Genomic DNA, 24,758 nt, shown 5'->3' on the forward strand with positions numbered 1-24,758 from the left:
CATGGATGACTGCAGGTTCAAAGGATCCTGGTCCAACCTGAACTAGGAAAAACTAGGAAGGGATATGATAGATTTGCCTGAGAGAAGAGTAGGGAGTAAATTACCAGTGTGGTATGTCACCAACAATGATAAAAACTAACATCATATAGGGCACTGGTGGCTCATGCCTATAATCCTAGCTCCTCAGGAAGCTGAGATCTGATGAGTGCAGTTCAAAGTCAATCTGGGTGGGAAAGTCCGAGAGACTCTTATCTAAAATGAACCACGAAAAAGCCAGAAGTAATAGCCTTGAGCATAAAGTTTAGGGGCAGTGCCTATGCCCTGGGTTCAAACCCCGGGATCAACACACACACACACACACACACACACACACACACACACACACACACACAATTGTGACACAACTAACCTCACATCTCAGTATATAAGAATTAGGAAAAGGGGCTGGGAAGTTGGCTCAGTGGTAGAGCACTTGCCTTGCATGCCTGAGGCCCTGGGTTCGATTCCTCAGCACCACATAAGCAAAAAGAAAAAAGCCGGAACTGGTACTGTGGCTCCAGTGGTAGAGCGCTAGCCTTGAGCTGAAGAGCTGAGGGACAGCACCCAGGCCCAGAGTTGAGGCCCCATGACCGGACCCCCCCAAAAAAATAGGAAAAATATTTTATCTCAATGACAAATGTATTAGTAAATTAAAATAAGAATTTGTATGCTATAGACAGTGGATAACAAGTCATCTGTAGTAGATGCAATGGCAATACACAATTTTATTGATCTCAAATACATTTTTTCTTTTTTCTTTTCAGGTAAGGCATAGATTTATTCATCCTTCTGGCTGACACCTGGCCATCTTGACCCTCGGTGGGGGGTGGGAGGGGAGGAGCAAGACCTGGGAAAGAGCTAGAAAAGAGCTAGAAAAAGCGCTAAATTTTTTCTTATAAAAGCTCTACGAAAAGATTGTAAATTGTGGTACATATTTGCTGCTTATAATCCAATAAAACTGGAAATTCCAGATAAATGGCTGAACCAAAATATCCACTTAAAAGGATACTTCTTTCTCAATGATCTTTGAAGACAAAATAAGGAAAGCTATCTGAAAGCTCCTCACAGGAGAAAGGAAACATTTCTCTTTACAACGAAACATTGTATCTTCAGCTTTGTTTCCCCTCTCATCACATCCAGCACTGATGCTGTTAGGTCATTCATTTGGGCAGTGATTCCATTAGGAAGTTGGGTTGACTATTCTATTCTTGCATCTGATAGAATTTACCATTTCATGAAATGTAGCTTTCATGCAAAATCTGAACTCCACTGTATGGTCATGGATATGAAAGCTTATATTTTGACCGTCTTAGGTTTCAACAGTCTGCAAGGATATCTGGAATGACAGTGTGTATCTCAGTTGTAGAAGGTTGAAGATCTCAGGCTCCTGAGACACTGAAATTGCAGATGTGAGTCACAGCACCTGGCAGGTAATTTACAGTAGAGGATTGAAACAACATTAAGTGCATTAACCTCTATTGATCTCTTGCTGGGCTCCTTTGCTACTGCTCTGTGGAGGAGTCTAGAAGCATAGTCCCCACTTTCCTTCCTGGTCATGTGTGTCTGCTTGGCCAGATGGAATTTTGTTCACTGCAACTCTGGTATTGTAAACACAAAGGGGAAGTGCTCTTGCCATGGCTTTCTTCAACTGTGTAATGGAGAAAAGATAATATATCTTCTTCCTGTAACTGGCATGAGAGCTCAGGAGGGCAACTATTGAAGAATTACTTGAACTCAAAGAAATGATGAGTCAAGAGGGTTTATATTCCCTTAGGAAACTGTGAGTGGCTCTGGCATTTGACTGATGTGCTTTCTGTGATCTGTATCTTCTCCTTTACATGTTTCCCTGGGTTTCCCTTTATCAGTGTGCTTATAGTTTTAGGCAGGTACTTGCTTTGGAAGAACTGTGATTTTGGTCTGACTACGTTTAGCTCTTCTTGCAGCTCTGCAGTGTCTCCCTCCCTGAAGCACTGCCCTGGGTCTGGTGTGGCCTCATTTGATTTCCCCCCAGGGTCCTGCATGGTGACTCCAGTCCCTCCCAGCAGGTTGAGGTGGATTCCCTGCCTGCACAGGAGCCAGCAGCTTCCCACACAGATGATGGCTGTTGCAAAGGAGACATTTCAACACTCAGATTTCCAGGCGTGTGGAACAGTTCATGAGAACACCTGACTGAAAGCCTAGCCCCTAGAGGGACCTGCTCTTGCTCATTCTGCAGGAAAAAAATGAGCTCAAAGCCTGAAAGGATTTCTTCTTAGAACAGAATATGCAGAAGTCTCTGCCATTAAGGAAGGCAAAGAAAAGCACCCACCAAAACCTTGCTCTTGTAAAGAAATGGTTTTAACACGCTATTAGTGTTTCCACATAGGTTTTTAATCTAAATGACCTGACATTTGAGTCTTTGTGCATTGTGCAACGCATTTCCCATAACTCATTGGAGAATATGATTTTCTCTGGTTGGAGTGCACGCATCTTGGCTGAAGAAAGGACAGCCTAGGATACAGCCCCATGCCCAGCTCTCCGGGAGGGCTGGGGGCTCAGGAACGGCAAGATTCCCTCATATTCTGTCATCTTTGCCATGCAGATGTTTGGGGCCGACTGAAATAATCGGTTGCAGTGTGAAGAAGGCTTGGGTGAGCAGCCCAAGTGCATGCTGGGTGCATGGCTGCCATTCCCACCGCTGAGCTGCTCATTTGTCTCCAACTGGGAACTGCCATTGTTGCTGAGCTCTCTTGTCAAAGCCTGGCAACTGAATGGAGGGACTGCCTTAATTCCAGGGCTTCCCTGAACCACAGGGCTGTCCCACACCCACTGCCCCCTGGGCTTGAGGCAGCCTTCCTTACTGTTCATTTTCAAGGAGCCATATGCCCAATCCTCTGAGGACCACCGTGGGACCCCAATGAAGGAAGTGAGGTGGGCAGAGCTCAGGCCACACCACCCAGACAAAGGCTTGTGTGGCAGGTGGTGGGATGGCAGCCCCAGCTCATCAGGCTGCCTGTCCCACCACCCAGACCCTGGGGAGTCCCTGGCCCTGCAAGCCTATGTACTTACTTTCCTGAGCGCTTCCTCAGGGGAGGGCTCCTCTTGTTGTTCCTGCTCAGGACAAGTACCCGGCGGGGAGGCTCCAGCTCCCTGGATAGCTTGGAGCTAAGACAAGAAGTAGCTGGTTGGACAGCAGGCTCCACCCTGGGGGTTCCCTCCCAGGGGCCCTGGGGACTCAGGAGCTCATACACCCTTCCTTCAACAGGTCTGGTGGGAGGCTGACTCAGACAACAGGCTCTCATGGACTGGTGCTGGGGATTCCCATGTTTGTTGCCCCCACTGCCTACCCCAGCTCACCTTTCCAACTCATTTAGGCGGTTCATGTTGTTAAACCAAGATACGAAGTTCATGTCAGGAACCACCTGGAGCTCCTGACATGAGCCCTTTAGTTCCTTCATTAGTGCCATCACCTTGAATTCCTGGTTGAGAGAAAGGACACAGTGCTGATGGACCTGGACCAGGGCAAGGTAGGCCAGGCAGCTGACTTCGGGTCTTCACTTGGCTTCACTCTTGTCTCTCCCCAACACACTCGCCTTTCTCTACTGAGATCCAGTGCCCAACCCCAGCACGCTGTCCTAGATCCCCAGCTCAAGGCCCCATCTCCTGACCTCTGGAGGACAAGTGATGTGACCATCCACATCAGAGGGAAGGAAGAACCTAAGGGACCCGCACAGCTGGCTGCCTGCAGAGGAAGGTGTCATTTTCTCACCTCTCGTCTTCTTTTTACATTCAGCCAAGAGCCCTGCAAAGCAAAGAATATGTGCTAAGAAAATGCTGTTTCCACTTGGCGCCCTACCAAGTCCTTCCAGCAGAGGGCAGGCTGGGTGCACAGCTGGACTAGGATTGCTCTCAGTCTAGGGCAGGGAGGCCTAGGTCCTGAGGACAGGGAGCTCACTGCTCAACTCTCTGTGCACGTGGCAGAGACTTGAGGCTTCCAGTGACAAGGCCATGCTATTCACACATGCTATGTCAGCTTGAGCACCTGCTGTCACACTGCCACCCTTGCTCACCACCCTCTGAGACATGGCCCCATGTCATCAGCAGCACTGAGGTCTGAGGGCATAGGGCATCACAAGTAGGATTGCTGTGGTGCTTGGCACTCTGGGGCTGGGGAGGATGAGGGCTCTTGCTGGAGGTCAAGGGGCAGGGAGAGGCTCTTTGTCCCCAATCTGCTTTGCCAGGGCTGGGGCCCTGTTCACTCACATCCTTGGAATCTTGGTCTTTGTGCAGTGAGGCCAGGTGTGTGAGGACGGTGCCCAGGTAAGGGACTGTGCCCTCGGGATAGTCCTGTGGCATTGGGTGCAGAAAGATCAGAAGAGTCCTGTTAAGCTCCTCCCAAGAACCCGACTTACCCCAGTCCCATGGAGCCATCTATCTAGCAGAACTTGGGGCAAGACAGGCTCATTCCTCAATGATCCACCCTCTACCCCATACCAAAGACACAGCCCTGCATGGGGAAATCTATCTAGGTCTGGGCCCCTCCAGGGCTGGCACTTGACACACGGGCAAGGTCTGTGGCCCTGCCCTTCACCTGCTCCTCTACTCTTGTGCAGGCCTTAGTGCTGTGGCTGCAACTCATTGCTGCAACATGCCATCTGAGCAGAGGCCAGGTGTGATGGGGCATTAAGGGAGTGGGCCAACAGGTCGGTTGGGTTGGGGGACCCCCCTCAACTACTCCTTCTAGAAAGCCCCTGGCCTCAGGCATGCACACTCACCAATTGTTGAGGCTTCTTGCAGCCTCTCTTGAGTTTCTTCCAGAAGCTCTTGTATCTGGACTCTCGCCCCTGGCAGCAGTTAGCATGGATGTAGAACATACTCCTTCTCTAACCATTCAACCCTCCAAAGTCCCCTCTTGCCGCAAATGTGGTGTGACAGCCATGGCTTGGGCCCTAGGATCTCAGGCTCCCTGTGACCATCAGCACTGTATCCCTGGGCAGGCCAGAGCATATGCCAAGGCCTGTCTCCATGGTGGATGTGGCCATTTGCATCCCCTAAAAGATGTTTCTGGGGCTGCTTGATCTGAAGGGACATCTTGACCTCACATGACTGGCTAGGCTTCCCTCCTGGGACGGGAAGGCCACCCAGAAATAGAGCCAGGGCATGGCTTGGCCGTGCCAGGCTGGCGGGGTGTAGAGAGGCAGCCTCAACACAGGCCACACTCAGGAGGAAGCTTGACAGGAAATCTCAGCAGCAACCTTGACAACCCAACCCTGTCACTTTCTCCACCCTCCTCAGACACCCAGGTGGCCTCCTCCACTCACTCCACGGGGTCCCCAGGGACCTCCTCTTCCCCATACGATCTGTCCCCCACCCAAGCCCACGACGGATGCTTCTCCTAGCTATGTTGGATATGCTCCTTGAATTCCATCAGAGAGAAAATTTCCCTCGCCTCCGTCCGAGGGTCAAATCTTATTCCGGGGCTCATACAACCTTGTACACTTGCTCCTGGCAGTGTATCCTCCTCAGCTCCTGATAGACAGCTACTCTCTCCCTGGACGATGGGCAGAGACAAGGTGACAGATGGGAGAGGAAGGGAGAGGAGGAGTGTGAATGGATTTCCCATTTGGAGGCAGGACTTTATGCTAATGGGCACAGGGCTGTGCAGGGAGAGCCACTGTGACCCTTAGGTCACATGGTTAGGAACAAAGTCTTGAGGGGAAACCTCCAGCTCCACCCCAATTCCCAGAGTGGTTTTGCTTGGAAGAGCACTGCACAGACTGGTGTAGCTGTGATGTCTCTGAAGGAAAACGTCCCCAAGGGCCTTGTGCAATGTATGGCAGAAGAGGAATCCCAACCTAGCAGGCAAATCCTAGGCAAGGCCATAGAGCTGTGGTCTCTGCCATAGGGCACTGCCGTTGGGCTCCCAGAAGATGGACGCTAAGCTGAGGAAGCAAGGGTTGCCCAGAAGAAAGGTGCACCCACCTGCAAACCAATCTCCACGTCTTCTTCAGGCCTTGGAGCTGGCTGCTCTGCAGAGCACACACGATTGCAAATAAGGTGGAGATATTTTTTCGTAGGTGGCACTCCTAGGAGTGAAGAATGGGTGAGGAGAGCTGTGGAGGAAACTCCTGGGCTCCTGCTTGGCCTGGGGCTGGGCCTTTGTTACTAGGCTGAACTGGGACAGCTTGGGGGAGGGGAATGACAGTGGAAGCAGGGCAGGAATGCACACAGCCCAAGTGAGGGCAGAGTAGGAGGAGGGCTTTAAGGCTAGGCAGTGGCTGTGAGTGAGCAGGCAGCCACTTGGTGGGAGTGGGAAAGGGAAGAAGGGTCCCTGGGCCCCTCCTGCTCATACCAGAGCCACCTCTATCCAGTGCTGCACCACTTGGGCTCTCTCTGCTGCCTCCATGCTGTGGTCCCCGAGGCACGTGGTGATCACACAACTGGAGACCTGCTCACAGTGCTCCAGTATGGGAAGCAGAGTGGGTGCCAGGCGCTCCAGACACTCCTCCTGGTCAGCTTGTACATACACGTAACTCAAAAGGTGGTAAGGGATGAGTCTTTTGAACAGTTTCTGAAAAGATGAAATGAATGGTCAGCATGACTCTGCCCTGAGGCAGGTGTGGCAGTGGAGGTGCAAAGGAAAGCCCGCACGCCCAGCCCTGCCAAGCTACTTACGACGGCCATGATGGAGAACTGATCTGCCTTCTCTTCGGGCAGCCAATCTAGCACTCGAGCTGTCTCCTCATCACTGTCTAACTCTAGCATGGACATCCGGGATGGCCCCCTGGAGGAAATCTGCACATCCTCCATCTCCACGCACTCCCAGGGAGCCGGGTCTATTTCCGCAGGCCTGTCTGCCTCGCTAGCTGGTGGGCCAGCAGGCTCTTGCTCGGCAGCACAGGTCAGAGCACCATCGGCGTCTTCAGGGACTGGCGGCTCATAGTATTTGTCAAAATAAGTAACTGGAGGAATGTCCCCTCCTAAGCCTGTGTCAGCTTCCAGCTGCACAGATGGGACGGGTGCTACATCCCGGCTGGGCGGCAGAGGCTCCTGTATGGGTGGCTCTGGCTGCTCAGCAACAGACTCAAGGCAGTCAGCCTCTCCAGCAAGCGGGCAACACTGCACTTGCTTCCCAGATGGACCGAGAGCCTCCACTTGCTCCCCAGAGGGACCGAGAGACTCCCCTTGCTCCCCAGACGGACCCAGAGACTCCACTTGCTCCCCAGATGGACCGAGAGACTCCACTTGCTCCCCAGATGGACCCAGAGACTCCACTTGCTCCCCAGATGGACCGAGAACACACTCCAGGCTTTCATCTCCTGGAGCCTCTAGCTCTGGCCCTGAGCTGCTCACTACAATAGGTTTGGAGGGCTCTGGTTGAACTGCAGATGCGTCTCCTTCTTGAGCGGGTTGCAGAATTGGGTCACACTGGCCTTCAGGCAGCTGGGCTTCTGGAGTGGGCACTGGCATACCCTCATCACTGGCATGTATTGGTGCATCAATGGCTGGCTCTAGAGCCATTGCTATCACTGGGCTAAGTGCCCCTGGCACTGAGGGATCAGCCACTCTTTCTTCATTTGAGTATTGCAGGTCAAGATCCAGACTTGGTGCTGGAGATGGTGCAAGGCTGTGGGCCATTGGCTGACCTGCAGGTGGATTGATCTCTTCGGTCACAGTTGACGGAGGTGAGTCAGAACATCCGTCTGCATGGGGTTCTTGTTGGAGCTCCACTGCAGCTCCTGGAGCTGAGGGGGCCTCTGAGGCTACAGCTAGTTCCAGCTCTGACTGACATGGTAGTACTGCTTCTACGCAGGGTGATGGATCCAGTGGGTGTACAGTGGTTTTCTCATAAAGCCTGGCAGTTGGTGGAACAGCTACAAGAAAAGATCCCCTACAGCACTGCCTTCCCCTCAGTCATTCCTACGGCCACGAGACCCCTGCCTGCTGAGAAGCCCTAGTCCCTGGACTCCACCCCAGGAAGCCCTGCCAGGACAGGTTTCATGCCAAGGCATCCAGGTTCCCTGGCTGTCCTGTTGATGGCCCCATGGTAGCATGGGAGCTGCCTTCAGGTGGACAAAGCTTGGAATCCCACACCTGTTCTCTCCTTTGCCAACCCATGCTACTCACCCTCCAGCTCTGGCTTCTTGAGAAGCATGTGCTCCAGCTGACTGAGCAGAAGGCGGGCCTGCTGTTCCTCAACAGAGCCAGGCATATTGAGGTGTAGATATGTTACCAGGTGTTGCAGGCAGGACGTGTCCGGTGCTCCAGTGAAGTCTTCTGGGTACTCCCTCATCCAGGAGCCCAGTATGAAGGAGAAGGCTCTAGGTGCAGAGGGAGAAGCAGCAGAGTCAGAGGCTGGGCCTACCCTCCTTTCAGACCCCCTCAAACACAGGTGTATGAATTGGGCTCCTGGGCCTGCCCATGCCCATAGCCCATAACGGGCCTGGTCACCTGGCTGCACTACACACATTGTCTACACGAGCGATGCGACAAGACCTACATCACAGATGAAACCATCCCACCCACACCCACCGCCTGGTGTCCCTGGGCATGCTCCCCGAACTGTCATCTCTGGGGTGCTTTGTCCTGTTGCTTGTTATCTCCAGAACCCAGAATCTCCTCACTTGGGCAGCCTCTAGTGGCCTCTAGTGGCCTCCTGTTCACATAGAGCCAGGTGTCAACAGTCTTGTCCTGACTCTCAACCCAAACAGCACATCCTGGCCCTTGAGCACTCACTGAGGCCCCTGGAATCTCAGGGGATTGTCCATGATGGCGCAGTGTCGCCCTCCCTGTTCTGTGTGGTCCTGAGGATTCCCAGGGCAGGCAAATGGGACTGGGTTGGTCACATGCCAGAGGCTTCTCCCACCCTCCATAGGCACACAACAAGCACACACAATCTCTGCAGGGACACATTTCTACCTGGACTTGAGCCTTCCCCTCAGGAATCTCAATTTCCCTTTGCCCAGGCCTCCCAAAGCCAGCTCTTTGCAACCACCCCTAAGACACATGCCCTCCCTCCTCCCCCAGGCACACTCACCGCTGCAGGTGCTCCTGCGCGCCTGCCTTCTCCTCCTCATATTCAAGGAAATGACTGTATCTAGGGGACACCATGAGAATGTCAAACATACTGTGTCTGCACATGATGTCTACAGTCCCAATGGTCTCTCTGAGCACAGGATGGAGCTCAGGATGACAAGGATTTCCCTGTTCTTTCACTGAGTGGTGTCAAGCGTCTGGAAATGCATCCCCACACAAGATGATGAGCCCATTAGCTTCCTCCCCCACACACACCTCAATGGGCATGGGGTCTCTCAGTGTTTCCCCTGGGCTTCCGAGTGAGGTTCAGGTAGGTCAAGATGCCCAGATGGAACATCAACCACCACTGTCAATTTGGAAAATGCTTTTCTTGAGGTCTTATTCATAGGAGGCCTCGATGTAGAGAGGAGTTCTTCATGAGAGAGGGGCTTCTCCCAGCTCCGCCCACATCCCTGCGCTCCCTAGTGTGTAAGGTCATGATGTGGACAGGCCTGTTCAGGACCCATCCCACCCCTCCAGCCTCAGGCAGTGAGGATGTTGCTCCTAGCATGCCAGTAGTCAGGATCCAAGCAGATCCTTACTGGTGCAGCACATGCCAAGGCCTAGCCAATGGACCCATCCCCAGGATCAGAGGTGGCACTTACCTGTTGAACAGCAGGTTCAACACGTGATGGGCAGTCGTGAAAGTGCGGTATGTCCCCAGAAACACTGGGACAAACACAGCATCTCCGAAGAGCAGGGCAGGCACTAAGTGGTCTACTAGCTTCTCCACTTTGCCTCCCTGCAGGTATCCTGCTTTGCAGGGATCAGGAAGGGTGGGGGCTAACACCCACTCTAACTGCTGTGGAGAAATGAGACACAGTTCAAACATAGAAACAGCAGCACACTGGGAAAAGGCTCAGGGCCATACAATGAAAATAACCTGGGGACACACACACGCACACACACACACACACACACACACACACACACACACACACACACACACTCATGTATTTACACCCCACTCAAGAATGTAAAGGGTGCCAGAAGGTAGTAGGTTAGGGGACTCGCCCTCCCTCCACACCCTCCTTCTTCCTTGATTCACCCGTGGGATACATGGTGTAGATCTTCTCAGGCGACTGGGACAAGGGATGACCCAGCGTCTTCGAACAATATCGAACTCGCTTTGTGGCGCTGTTCTGTGGAATAGCGGGCAACAGCAGGAGAACATCCTGCTGTCCCTCCGCTTTCCATACAGCTCAGCTGGTTCAGCTGATAACCAGCACCAACTCCTGCTGGCCCTTTGTGACATCATCTCTGGAGATATCATCATCAATGAAGGGAAGTCCCCTCTTCTGAACTCAGCCTCAGACCAGACTTCTGCAAATGTCCCCTGGGTGCTAGCTGGGCCCCATGGCAGGGCAGGAGCCAAACTAGACACACTCCACATACACAACCAACTGTCCTCTGTCTAGTTAATGTCATGGTTATGAGGACACACTTAATGAGTTCCCACCAGATCCCTCCTACCAGTTTAAATGTCTCCTCATGTACAAGTGCCTGTGCTTGCCTGCCTCCCCCAGTCACCCATTCATTCCTAGTGCTTCCACCCAGCACCTGCTTGAGCAAATCATACACTGAATAAGACCCAGTATCTATCCAATGCTTGGGAACCCTACAGCTGGTGTCAGTCATTTTCACTGCACTCTTGTAGAGATTCAGTCCCTGCACATGGTGTCTAGACAGAGAATAAACTGCAAACCACTTGTCCTTGCCTAGGCCTCTCTTTCCTGTAGTAGGAGCCTCCAGGAGGAGGATACCAAGTTCAAGGAGGATAACTAGGCAAGAGATTCTATCTCAAATCCATGCAAGCCAACAATGAACAACAAAGAAAAAGGAAAGGCAACATCTGAGCTCTATGTGGGGGTGAGCATTTCACAAGTGCACACACAGATGAGGTCTTCTCTATTTGGAATCCTACCCATGAGAGACTCCCTTGTTCAACACACCTATTGAGAGAGGTACACATGACCTCACATGGACACATAGACACAGATTCATCCACACAGGCACGATGGCACACGTCTGTGTTCATTCATATGGGTCCTCACATGCGCATGCTGGAGCTCTACCTGCCACAAGGTCTGTGTGCAAATGAGAGGGTGGGTGAGATGGGAAGCTGAAAAGAATGGGGAGTTGGTTCAGTGTCCTGTATCCTCAGCTCTCTACTCTTCTGGAGAGTCAGAGAGTGTGGCAGCCTGGGATCCAAGAGAATTTGAGGCCAATCTCTGGGCTCATTTGGTGGGCTGATGGAGTGACCAGTGTGGGCATGGAGAGCCAGTGATTTCTGCACCATGTTCACTGAGGTAGAGGTGGAAAGGGCACAAAGGGATCGGGCTACCAGAGTGGATTGGGCACCACTCAGCTCCTAGGGCTGAGAATATTCGGCTGCCACTGCGCATGGGAAGAGGAGTTAGAGTGAGAGCAGCCTGGACGTGGAGTTGGTTGATGTGGAGAAAAGTGGAGATGGGAGGCCTTCACTTTTCAAGCAACAGGGAAGTGGACAGGCGCCTCCGCCACAGGGATCCTGGCAGGGGAGGGAGAACCTTGGCATCCTTTGCCTCTAGATTCCTAGGTGTGCCCTTCCCTGTCTGCTCCTTCCCTAGGTCCACCATCTCCCTTGCTCAAGATGTCACAGTCAGGGCTGAGAAGGTAGCTCAGTGGTACAGTGCTTGCCTTGCATGCCTGAGTCCCTGGGTTCGAATCCTCAGGACCACATAAGCAGAAAAAGCCAGAAGTGGCACTATGGCTCAATTTGTAGAGCACTAGCCTTTAGCTGAAGAGCTGAGGTACAGCACAGAGGCCAAGTTCAGGCCCCATGACTGAAAACAAAAATGTCACAGTCAGTGCCCAAGACTCTGATGATGGCAACTTATGCTCACTGGCATGGTTCGTGCATGCAGGGCCAAGGAGGTCTATGCATTCAGCCTGACTGGGAGCCATGGTGGGGGCTTTTTCATGGGAAACAGAGGCCAGGGTTTCCTGCTCTAAAGCCACCCAACAGAAGCCCTTGAGGTAACCCTCCAATGTGGTTTCCATCTCCATCACCAGGACCATGTTACTGGTCCTGCCGACCATGGCGCTGATCCTGCCATCTATCCTGACGACACAGTCCCTGACTCCTCCTGCCTGCTCTGAGGAAGTGACCACTGTGTGAGGGCTGCAGGTAGAATCCAGGCCTATGACATTGATTTGATATATCTGTGCTTATTATTTTATACCATTATAGACTTAACCATTTTTAATTTCCAAAGGCTAATATACCAGTGACAATTGTCCACCTCTTAGGATGGTGGGGAAGAACTAATGGAACCAGAAGTATGGCACAAGCAATTCAGCTCCACCATGGTATGGACTTTCTTTGTACACAACTCCAAATCTCACTCCCACGATTGGTAGCGGCATACTCATCCTCTTTCTCCAACATGTTTAATGGTAAGAATGGAAGCAAACAGCCAAGAACATCCAACTGCGATGTGGTGCTGGTGGTACCCACTGCTTCTTCTCCTACTGCTCCAAGCAGCAGCACCTCTGCACCACCTCTGCCAGCACCAGGCAGTGCAGGATGAGCTTCCTTTCTGCAGCCAGTTCCTTCTAAAGACCTGGCCCCAGAGCTTCTGCACAAACAGATTTGACTCTTTCTGGAACCTGTTCTTGCTGACACCTCCACTTGGTACATTCTCCAGGGATCCAGATTTGAAATGGAACCTTCAACGTCTGTTTCTTTGAAGACAGGCCCTTTCTCCTCAAGCCAGGTTAGCAGATTGTAAAAAGACAGGAGAAGCCTCACTTTAGACAGCGCATGGTGGGGAGCAGGTGGGGAGGCTTGCCCACCTTCTTCAGACATGGCCTCACTGTGCACTCAGCTTCCTTGTAGCTGTGGCTCAGTGTGGCAGCTCAGTGACAGCCAGATGTCCATCACACCACAGGCCATCAGAATTCTTAGTGCTCTTCTCATCACATTCTCATGACTCTCTCAACCTAAACATGCCAGAAAATACCAACAATTGGGCCCAAAGCAGACAGGGTCCTCTGTTTCCCTTCTGTTTCCCACTGAAGCTCCCATCAGAGCTCCTGAAAACCTACAAAGTATGTAAAACGCCACTTCTCCAAATTGTGACCCCTTTCTCTGGGTTGTTTTTCTTCCGATAGCAGGGAAGAGCTACGATGTCTGCCTGTGCAACAGTGAGGACATTTTCCTGGGTAAATTCTGTCCTAAAGGAAGGGTCTGGTTCATTCATAACCTGAGTATGTATGGCAACTGATGCTACCCAGTCCACTGGAGCCAGGCCTGGGCTCACTGAGGGGGTTCCTCTTTGACATCACTCATGAATATTTACAAATGCAACTACTCACCAACCAGGACACTGGCAATTCATTCTTCTCTTTGCAGGAAGCCACATCCACACCTGTGTCAGCATGTCAGCACATGCTTTGTAGGCATGGCCAAGTTGGCGATTCTGGAGCAAGTCCTGAAGAACCAGACAGGGCCCGTGCCTCCTTCCACAGCATCCCGAGGACCTGAATACAGGTGTTTTTGTCACTACTTCTAAATTGGATATCTGCATGAGTGGGTCTTGAACAAACTGAATACATACTTTGACAAAATTTAAACACAGCCAATAAATTAGTAAGGACTATGGTATGTGAGGACTGTGAGAAGATGCAGACAGTACCATGTGTGGTCTATACTTGTTTCTGTGTGCTTCCCGCATGGCTGGGGAGAATGCACACAGTGTGAGGACCGCAGAAAGGCAACTGGAGTGAGGACTGAAAATCCCTGGATCAGTTACTAGTTGAATAGGAAATGTTGCCTTGGTCCTTTGCTTGTGGACTTAGCTGGGGAGGTGCTGGGAACTTAGCAGTTGGGACCTAGTGCAATAGATCACTGGTTAAGTCTGTCCTGCCCCTTCCTGTACTGTGCAGCCTGCTTTGGCTGCATGAGAGAAGCAGCCTCTGCCATTGCTCACTGCTGATGAGATGATGTCTGACTTACCACCAAGCCTGGACTGAAGAGGCCGGAAGCAAGCCAAAACACTCCTTTCCTCCTTGAAACAGTTTCTCTCCGTCACTTGTTGTAGACAAGGAAAGTCTAACAACATCCTTGCGAAGTTTCTTGACTTCTGTGCCTCAGTTGCCCCTTCAAGGAGTCAGTATACAGACTGAGTCAGAAAACACTTGTAAAAGGCCAGACCATTCCGGAGCAGGTTAATATATAAGGATTCCACTTCTGAGCATTCACCCAAATGATCACAAACAAAACCATACGAAGGCTACCAGCACAAATATGTTTATCGCAACATTATTCACCATAGCTGAGATATGGAACTAACCCAGATGTCCCTCAGTAGATGAATTGATCTAGAAAATGTGATATATATATATACATATATATATATATATGTATATACATATACACATATTTAAAATGGAATTCTATGCTTCCATCAGAAAGAATGACACTAACCATTAATTAGGAAATGGAAAGACTTGGAAAAATCATATTCACTGAAGCAAGCCAGACCCAAAGAAATATAGGCCCCATCGTTTCCCTCATATGCAATTCTTAATATACATCTAGCATTATTTTGTCAGATGAGCAGAAAAGCTCAACAGCTATATACATATGACCAGAGAAGATGATGCTAGGTGAAATGAACCCCAAGATATGGACCCAAGAGGTCTTCCTTTATTGTAGTTTTTAATGCACTATGTGATTATTTGGTTTCCTTTGTATGTTCTTCCCCCTATGGTATATCCTCTGTTTGTCACTCTACTTGATTTTGGTACCCTGAATCTTTTTTTTTTCACTTGTACCCTGAATCTTCTATATACCTTTGTATAATTTGGGGAGGGGAAGGGAAATAACAAAACGCTGAAACAAGGACACAGGATGACCCATTGGAACAATGATACTCATAGGACAGTATATTGGAAATGAAATTTACAACTTTCCTTCTGGGGAGGACTGAGGGAGGTGGGGATGGCAAGGGATAGTGAGAGAAGAAGGGCAGGGGTAACAATGCTCGACAAGAAATGTACTCATTGCCTTACTCATATAACTGTAACCCCTCTGTACAGCATCTTTATAATAAAATAAAATATAATATAAAAAAGAATTGAAAAGGCCAGGCCATGCTACTCATGAGACATTGCCTCCTACTGCATTTGTATAGCAGGGATTGGAGGGATGACCCCTGCTTTTCCAGGCAATTCGTGTGTGTGTGTGTGTGTGTGTGTGTGTGTGTGTGTGTGTGTGTGTGTGCGTGTGTGTGTGTGTGTGTGAGAGAGTGTGTGTGTGTCATGGGGCTTGAACTCTGGGAGTGGGCACTATCCCTCAGCAATTCAGCTCAAGGCGAGCACTCTACCACTTGAGTCACATGCCAATTCCGGTTTTCTGAGACTCAAGGGGTGTCCTGCCCAGGATTGGCTTTGAACCTCGATCCTCAGATCTCAGCCTCCTGGGTAGCTAGGATTACAGGTGTTAGCCACCGATGCCCGGCTTTTTCTAGGCATTTTATGGGCTACTATCATAATCAGCCTGTGTCCTCATTCACTCAACTATACTATCTGAAAGTAACTTAAGGAATTCTGTCCCAAGACAACAGTTATCAGTAGCTCTTAAGGTGTGATGATAAGGTCCAGACAGATGCCATGTTTGAGCTCAAATATCTCCTTCTAGCAGAATGGGATAAGCTGGAGGAAGAGAGAAAATAACTGGAAACATGTGAAACCATTCCTCGAAGGCACGATCAGAAGCCAGGAGTGTAGTCATTGGCTATGACAGCTAAAAGACATTGGATGTAAATAAACTTTAGGTAATATAAACAGTCTGATCTATCTCAGAATGTTTATCATGTCTTCAGATATGAGGCAGTGAAGAATGGCAACATGTTTCTCACACCTCCATTTCTTCATCAGTAAAGCTACGTGAAGGGAGCTGGGAGCAGGGGTGCAGGCCTAGAGTCCCAGTTACTGGGAAGGCCGAGGTTATGAGGATCACTTGAGTCAACTACATCAGGATCCTCCTGGGAAATGCAGAGAGAGGCCAATCTCTAAATTGAGTATGCAAATAAAGAAGTATACAGTAAAGATTCTAGTACTTGACCTCCGCAACATGCTTCAATTCTATAAGCAACTATTCACTTACTGGACAATGGAGGCAACACAAGTGGGACTACTTTCTAGTCTTTGCAAGCTGTCAGCTCTGCTGCACTGGGACAACTGGCTGTGTCCCTTGGGGTTTTCTCGGTTGTCACCCTTGTATACAATTGATACAGCCTGAAGTCTCCTTCTCATAGGTTTCTCATGACTTACATCTGTCCTTGGTCTCTAGGTGCACAGTCATTTGCATATACTGCTCCTCTTCTTGCTCTGCCAAAGTAGCAGACACCAGGAAATGCTTACCCAAGAAGGATACCAGCGAGGTCAGGCGAGAGATGCCACTAAATGCAGGAAAGCCAAACTGCTCTTCTTCCATTAGCCAGCTGTGGGCAATCACAAATGCTGTGAGGACTAGGAAGAAGAGAATGCCTGACAAAGGGCAGGACCCAGGTACATGGGAGAGCGCATGGACACAGGGACCTTGCCTTACCAGGCAGCCAAATGTAGCCTCAAATAAGAAAGCCTCTTGTAGGTTTGAACTTCAATTTTGCTAGTAAAATGAAACATGCTTCTGGCAATAGCACACAATTCAGATAAACAGTATGATGAAAAGATCTAGGCTTTAAATATAGGAAGTTTACATGTACTTAGGTAGACAGCCACCCTCCCCCTCAAAAAAAAAATGCCTCTACAGTAAATGATTTAAAGTCACCCACCATCCAGGCACAGTAGAGCAAACCGTAATACAAGCTACTTGGAACATGGACACTGGAGGAGTGTGGTTCAAGACCAGCAGTCTGGACAAAAGTTACTGAAGTTCTATATCAAAGTCTATATCAAAGTATAAGGGCTTGTGGTCCCAGTACTCACAGGCAGCACTAGGAAGGTCACTGACTGAATCTGGCACCAGGTAAATGTTCAGGACCCTCTGACAAACAAACTAAGGCAAAAGGTGCTGAGGCATAGCTCATGTGTAGCAGGTAGAAAGTCCTGAGTTATTTGCCACTGCCGCCAATAATGTTAACGTCTTCTGGCAAGAGGAGAACAACCATGGTCTGCTAAGCTCCTGAAACCCAGATTCTTATCAACTCCATGTGAAATGGCGCACATCATGAAAATGGAAATAGAGAAAACAGCAACACTGGTCAGCTAGTTCAAGAGCATCAAGTTGATGGAGTGCTAAATATTCCCTTCTCTCTTCACAAAACCACACTCTGGAGAGTGTATGCACTAGAATTTCTGCCTGATTATGAAGCTGACTGCTCATCTTCGTCCTTAGCCTAAATCTTAAACAAAACCTAAACTTAAGACTTCATATACGTTATATTAAATTTGTCAATCATTTCTTATGATTCTGACATTAACCCTTAAAACAATGAGCGTGTTCTAGAGAATGACATATACCCAGTTGTAGCTGGGTGCTGGCAGCTCATGTCTAGAATCAGCTACTTGGGAGACTGCAATCTGGAATCATGGTGTGAAGTCCATTGGGTCAGGAAAGCCTGTGACGCTCATGTTCATGAACCACAGAAAGCCAGAAATGGAGCTGTGGCACATGGTGGAGTGCTAGCCCTGTGAGGAAAAGCTAAGGGAGAGCACACAGACCCTGAGCTCAAGCCCCAGCCTTGACACACAGAAAAATTCTAAGGAAGCACACATAAAAATTCATGGAGGCACTAGGACCTAAATGAAGCATCAAACTTAGAAGCAAAATCAGCTTCCTCCAGGCTGCTCACCATCTCCTGAAGTCCATCTCCTCTGAACACCTTACACAACAGCTCCTACCACCTCCTGCCACAAACTGAATCTAACCTGGTTCTGTCACATGACTGGTGTGTGAGCTCAATGCCTGTGACCTTCTATTGCTTTACCTGTTCTGAGGTAAGAATTACCAAGTTTACATGGCTATTATGTGAGTTTCTGACACATATTGTTTTCCTTCTTGTCATAAGTCTCCTACATCATTTTCAAACATCTGGACAATGATATTCCATTGTTTTGAAACTCATGAGGAGATAAACTATCTTATCACCCATTAAAGTCAAGGATCCTAAAGATCTCCTTCTCTAATAAAAGCCACTCAGATGGTCCTGATACCCATATGAGCATCCATCCAACCACAGGAGCAGGTATCTCTAACAGGGTCCTTTTCTACTGTTCTTGCTCAAAGCATGACCACCATACAATAAATGATCCGATGTACAATACATGAAACACTGTGCACCCAGCCAATGTTCCTCTAACTTCCCGGACAAGGAAAGGAGCTGAGTGTTCAATGAGTCTGCAGACTAAAACTGACCTGTGAAGAGAGGGCACCCTTTGAGCAGTGCTTTCCCCAGCACTTCTCTTTGCAGGATTACAAATTCCTCCATCAAGAGTTCTCTGTGTTCTTCCTGTATGACTTTTCCTGTCATGACAAAAATCGGGTACACAAGCCAGTTTGGAGTACTGGGTACAGGTGCACATCTTGAGAGGCTGTGTCAGCCTCAGGACAGGACAGGACATGTGTCCCTTACAACTATTTCTCTTAGCAAGGTCCCAGTGTCTCACTACTGTAATCCAAGCTACTCTGTAGGCTGCGATCCTTGGACCAGCACAGAAACAAGTAATATCCTGGCCAGGTGTCTAGGCTCTCCCCACACCTCCTCCCACATGCCAGCTAAAGGAGACTCCAGGTGGAAGCTCAAAACAAATAAAACTCTAAAAAAGCACGACGGTAGCCACCTGTCTCCAAAGACACCATGAAACTTCAGAAGTGTTTGAGAGCCCACAAAGGGTTAAACTGGGTTCTGGAAAGGATTCAGTTACATACACACACACACACACACACACTCACACACACACACACACACACACACACACACAAACACACAGCACATCTATGACCTGAACAGGAAGAAGTTAGACACACTAGAGGAAGGGAGAGAATGTGTGACTCTATTGAAACTGAAGGAACCATGATTTATCAAATGATCGTGTCTTCAGGATCACTAAGAAACATTTATAATTCAAATCTTCAGTTGTACAAGTAAGATGTTAACAGTTTTTGATGTGTGTTGGAATATTCATATCAGGTGTGATGTTTCCCTGTATGTAAAACAAACAGGCTCACAGGTTGTTTGAGTTACACAAATTATCTAGAATAAAATAGAACACACAGGCAGGCATCAAAGACTCACAACTATAATTCTAGCTACTCAGGAAGCTGAGATCTGAAGATCAAGGTTCAAAGTCAGCCCAGATAGTAAAGCCCAGGTAGTATAGTTCTGTCCAATTAACTACTAAAAATAGTCAGAAGTAGAGCTGTGGCTCCAGTGGTAGAGTGCTAGCCTTGAGAAAAGAAGCTCAGAGATAGTGCCTTCCCCCTGAGTTCAAGCCACAGGAATGGCACAAAAAGAAAAAAGGATTGCAATCTGTTCACAATGTGTTCTTTTATTTCACACTTGCCTGTGTGTTGGGGAAACGGGAATCATATGGGACAGGCCCCCTGGGACTCAATGTCAGGCTCCTTCACTGGAATTAGGGAGTCAGTAAGATAGTTATTGGCGTGTTGGTAGTGAAAACACAAGACTGGTTGAATCACAGCCCTATAATGTCTTGCAATACAAGAAGCTTTACAAAGGACGAGCAAGTGTCCAGCGGCCTCCAGGGCCAGTACAAATGTTACTCCATACTACGACATCATGACCTAGCTGGTCCCAACAGCTGGCCTCTGGGAGGCTGCACTCAAGAGGGCTAACCTCCAGAGCATCAGGCAAAATGTGCTAGGGAACCCATCCCTATAAGGACAAAGCCAATACTTACTGCTCCTTATCAGTCATTCCCAGTTGACTGCAGCCACAGGCAGAAGCAGGAAAGGCAGTGCCAGCTGCAGAGATGAGATACCTCTTGGCCTCAGACGTATTTGCAGCCTGCGATGAGGACCCTGTAAGCCACGTAGTGCATTAGAGTCGGTTCCATCATTTTGCAAACATTTGACCTCCCTCCCTGAGATCTAGATCCTGTGTCAAACACAAGGAAGCTCACAAATATGGTAAACAATCTTGTTCTTGGGGTGAAAAACACCGATGGCCAGGGGGAAATCTGTGCTGTTGAAGTTTCATCATTTTCTCTCCTTGTAATTTTCCACCTTTGCTGCCTGTACCCAACACTTCTACTACTGCATGAGATGCTGAACTCAGTAGGCTAGAACAACAAGGGGCAGAGGAAGTTAAATGTAACCTCCTTAGGAAAGAAAAGAAAAAGTAGTAAGGAAATAAGGAAACAGTCTCACTCTTAGTTTTGGCATCTCTAAGAGGTAATGTTGAGTGGATAGTCTCAAAGATCCTCCCAATATGATAACATGACTCACTAGTCATCAGCAAAAAGGAAGGTAGAATACAATAAAATGCCAGGTTCACCCTTCCAATGAGAAAAGCACAAAGAATACAATAATACCATGCATCAACAAAAATATGGCATAAGCCAGATACTGGTGGCTTGTGCCTGTAATCCCAGCTACTCAGGAGGCTGATCTGAGGTAGCAGGGTTTCCCAGTGAGCCTAAGCAGGATAGTTCATGAGTCTTTGATGACTAATTAACCATCCAAAAGCCAGAAGTGGAGGTATGGCTTAAGTGACAGAACACAAACCTTGAGTGTAAAAGCCAAGAGAGAGTTTAAGGTCCCAAGTTCAAGGCCCAGTATCAGAATACACACGCGCACAAAAACACATGGAATGACCAAGATCACATACACAATGCTAAATGAAGTGTAAATTAGCATAACCTGTGTGGAGAACAATTCACTTACTAGAATAAAGTTGAACAAATTCAACAGGGCCTTTATTCAGAGTCCAGGATAACCCGTTTGGGTTAAATACATAAAAATATGAATTACCGAATGCTTCTTTCAGGGGAATTGAAAACAATTTCCGGGACTGGGAAGGTGGCTCAGTGGTAGAGCGCTTGCCTTGCATGCATTAGGCCCTGGGTTCGATTTCTCAGCATCCCATAAGCAAAAAGAAAAAAGCCGGAAGTGGCGCTGTGGCTCAAGTGGTAGAGCGCTAGCCTTGAGCTGAAGAGCTGAGGGACAGCGCCCAGGCCCACAGTTCAGGCCCCACGACCGGACCTAAAAAAAAAAAAAAAAAAACAATTTCCATGTCTAGCAGTGAATAAGGGAAGTAAAATGCACTTGGGTGGTCTAACAGCTTAGTCTTCTTTGAGTTGCTGAAACAAATGCTTGAGGTGAATCAGCTTATACAGAAGTAAGGTATTATTTCAGTTTAGTTTTAGAGGTTCCAGTTCAGGGTCATTTGGCCCTTTGCTTTCAGGTCTGTGGCAAGGAATACCACCATAGTGGGAATATACACAAAATAGCCAAGGAGAGAAAAAGACAAGGGCCCAAGATCCCAGGATCCACTTCAAGAGCAAGCTGCTCCCCACGTCCCACCATTGACCTACCTTCCCTTCCATCAGGCTCTTCCTCCTGAAGTTTCCACTTCTCTTTCCTAGTGCCTCTGACTTGTCACTTGGCCTTTCACACATGAGCCTTATACGACATTCCAGATACAAACTCTAGTATCCAATTCACAGCAGTTAAAGGGATACATAGTACTTGTATAGCTCCTCGTTATGTTTTTGCAAAGAACAGATAAAATAAGAAGTTGATCAATATGTAGATCATTCCTGAGAATCAGAAAAGAAAGCAAAGAAGAGAAAAGAAAAAAAAAGGGGGGGGGGGAAGACTTTAAAAACCAAGTAATTGGGCTGGGAAGGTGACTCATTGGTACAGTGCTTGCCTTGTATGCCTGAGGCCCTGGGTTCAATTCCTCAGCACCACATAAACAAAAACAAAAAAGCCAGAAATGGCGCTGTGGCTCAAGTGGTACAGCGCTAGCCTTGAGCTGAAGAGCTGAGGGACAGCATCCAGGCCCAGAGTTCAGGCCCCACAACCGGACCCAAAAAAAAAACAACCAAATAATTTTCTGACCCAGTAAAGGACATAGAGTTCAGCAGAATCTCGGCAGAAAACACTTCCAGGATGCTCACACACAATAGGGTTTTACAAATAACAAATAAAGTTCCCTAAAACCTACTGTATACTATTGATGATTTCTATTAAAACTTACTTATTAGTAACACAAATTATTTTAAAAGCTATCATTACTGGAAAGCTACTTTTCATGCTGATTTACAGGCATTATTTCATGGACTCTTCTTAGTGACTTTCTATGACAAGCATCTCAGTTATATATTACTTCATGAAAACAATCCTAAAACCCAGTAGTTTCAAACAATAACAATAGTTTAAGTCCTCTTATAAAAGGGCCAGGGTTGGTGTGTGTTCAAGCAGAGTCAACTAAACCCAGGCTTACTGGATGATCCACTTGCAAGACTGTCATTCACATGGTCAGGATTGGTCCCAGGCATTTACCAAGAGCTCAGCCAGGCCTGAGGGCCACAGGGCTCAATGATTCCTACACAGGTGTGGGCTTCCTCACAGCATGGCGGCTGGATTCCAACAGCAATACATGTCTAGGTGCTTAGCATTTTGATCATAGAGCTGTGCTAGGAATATAATAATCAATTTCACTACAGTCTGTCTGTCAGTCAAGGCTGTCACAACATAATCCTGGAGACCAAAGAGAAGACACATCAACCCTACCACAAGGTGAGAGGAGTAAAAAGGGAGCAGTGTGGGAAATGTGTGTCCAGAGATCCTTGTATGGCTATCTTTGGAAAATTCAATATGCTACAGAGTCCTTGGTATCATCTCCATTTGGAAAATGGAGAAACTGTGTCCTACACAGACTCAGACACAGTTTTCTAGGCACACAGCTCACAAGGCAGAGTCCTTGCCAGCAACTCTCCAGCTTTCTAGTTCTTCTAACATTTCTCCAGTAATTAATCTGGCCTGGATCACCTCTCCTTTCCTTTTCTGGGAAGGGTCTATGTCATGTCACTAACAGGAAGATGAAGCTAAACTTCCCCTTATGGGAGATTTTGCTAAATGAGATACCTGTCCTTTCTCCTCAACTAAAGTCTGAACTGCTTGGAGGACAGGAAGCAGCTCAGTAATACCTTGTATCCACTTGAAATTTGATCCGGTTCCATGGGCACAACAGGAGTTCAATGAACTCCTATTAGAGATGCACCTATTTATTTCCAGCCTGTGTCTCTGACTCTCCACCACACTGTGAATGAAAGGCACAGGGAGAGGGGCTGGAGGCTTGGTTCTAAGCTCCTGCTCCAGGTCCTCAACCCTCAACTCACATATAGCCCCTCATGTTATATTCCTTGAATGAATTAAGGAATGCATGCATGCATGAATGAATGACAGATGGGTCTAAGTGGGGTAGTGTTCCAGGTTTATCATCGCTTTCTTGATCCAAACTAGCAAAATCTAGCATAAGAGATAGACAATGCCTTCTCATTGGGACCTCCAAGCCTAAGACAAGGCAACCTGATGTTTTGGTGGAAAATTAAACCCAGTGGGCCTCATGTTGGAAAGAAGCAGATAAAGATGCATCACACAGAGGATGGCAGTGCAAAGAGTTTTTAGCTGAAAGAGAGAAAGGATGTAAGCTTTGATGTTTTCATTTTATGCTGGTACTGGGACTTGAACACAGGATCTGTACACTGTCTCTTAGCTTATTCACTCAAGACTGGTGCTTTACTATGTGACCCACATCCCCATTTCTAGCATTTTGGTGGTTAATTGAAAATAAATGTATCATGTACTTTCTTGACCTGGCTGTCTTTGAACCGTGATCTTCATAGCATTATAGAGGTGAAACACTGACAGCCAGATATAAAGCTGCAATCTTTAAGCCTGTTCATCTTCTCTGACATTTTCTAACACTCTCCTTACTGGGATCCTGTGGTTAAGTGCAGAAGACACAAGGAGAAGAGGAGGAGGAAGCAGTCAGTGTTCCCTGATGCCTCCTCTACTCCATGCTGTCTGCTGAGTAGAAGCTTGGGTGTTTACTCCTAGACAGTTTCATAATGAAATGAAATGGGGCTGGGAGAAGGCAGCTGCAACTGGAAGTAGGGACAAGAAGTAGCTGAGATGCAGCAACCAATTCCAGTTCACCAAGATTCTACATTGGAAATCCCACAGTTATCCTGAACTGTTAATGGAGTAACTCAGAGGTTCATTCTCCTTTACCACACATCTCTGTAAATAAATAAAACCCTCTGGCTTCTACTTACCATGCCAATCTAAACCTGGTTTATCCCAGGTTTTTCCCATCTACCACACTTTCTTGGTTTGAAAAGAAATCACTGCAGGAAGGTACACACATTTTCGCTTCCCAGAATGAGTGGCACAATGAATTGTAACTGTGGAGCGATCGTGGAGAAATTTTTCTATTTTTTGCTTTGCCTTCTAGAGTTCCTTCAGCAAAAATTAATTTTGCTGAGTCTTGACCCTTAAGAGTCTTAGAGGGAGGTCATAAACTGACCTCAATTGAAATGCTGAACTGAAAACTCTTTGTACAACTACTTAATAAGATATGTATGTATGTATGTGGATTTATAAAACATTTACTAAATAGCATGCTGTGAAAATGAAGAAATAA

General features: G+C 48.1%; 1 protein-coding gene and 1 pseudogene across 1 annotated transcript; both read right to left on the bottom strand.

The window, feature by feature from the left end:
* Nucleotides 1-2,387: 2,387 nt before the first annotated feature.
* Nucleotides 2,388-12,523, bottom strand: LOC122120814 (ral guanine nucleotide dissociation stimulator-like). The gene is made up of 14 exons (XM_042695034.1): nucleotides 12,464-12,523; nucleotides 9,699-9,895; nucleotides 9,056-9,115; nucleotides 8,146-8,339; nucleotides 6,694-7,892; nucleotides 6,371-6,589; nucleotides 6,001-6,104; nucleotides 5,509-5,569; nucleotides 4,794-4,862; nucleotides 4,282-4,365; nucleotides 3,788-3,820; nucleotides 3,376-3,497; nucleotides 3,088-3,183; nucleotides 2,388-2,785 (listed from the first exon to the last, which is right to left on the bottom strand). Exons 1-14 carry the CDS (start codon nucleotides 12,521-12,523, stop codon nucleotides 2,530-2,532), a joined length of 2,754 nt encoding a protein of 917 aa, XP_042550968.1. The 3' UTR covers nucleotides 2,388-2,529.
* Nucleotides 12,524-12,583: 60 nt separating this feature from the next.
* Nucleotides 12,584-18,614, bottom strand: LOC122120815 (annotated as a pseudogene).
* Between the last annotated feature and the right edge of the window lie 6,144 nt (nucleotides 18,615-24,758).

This window comes from Dipodomys spectabilis, unplaced genomic scaffold, assembly GCF_019054845.1.
Source record: "Dipodomys spectabilis isolate Male_0828 unplaced genomic scaffold, ASM1905484v1 ptg000178l, whole genome shotgun sequence".
NCBI lineage: Eukaryota > Metazoa > Chordata > Mammalia > Rodentia > Heteromyidae > Dipodomys > Dipodomys spectabilis.

Coding starts and splice junctions, on each gene's coding strand:
- LOC122120814 (XM_042695034.1), bottom strand. CDS start 12,523: ATGTTGGAGAAAGAGGATGAGTATGCCGCTACCAATCGTGGGAGTGAG. Junction 9,116..9,698: donor TTGAACCTGCTGTTCAACAG/GTAAGTGCCACC, acceptor GGTGTCCCCTAG/ATACAGTCATTTCCTTGAAT. Junction 6,105..6,370: donor ACTGGATAGAGGTGGCTCTG/GTATGAGCAGGA, acceptor CTTCACTCCTAG/GAGTGCCACCTACGAAAAAA.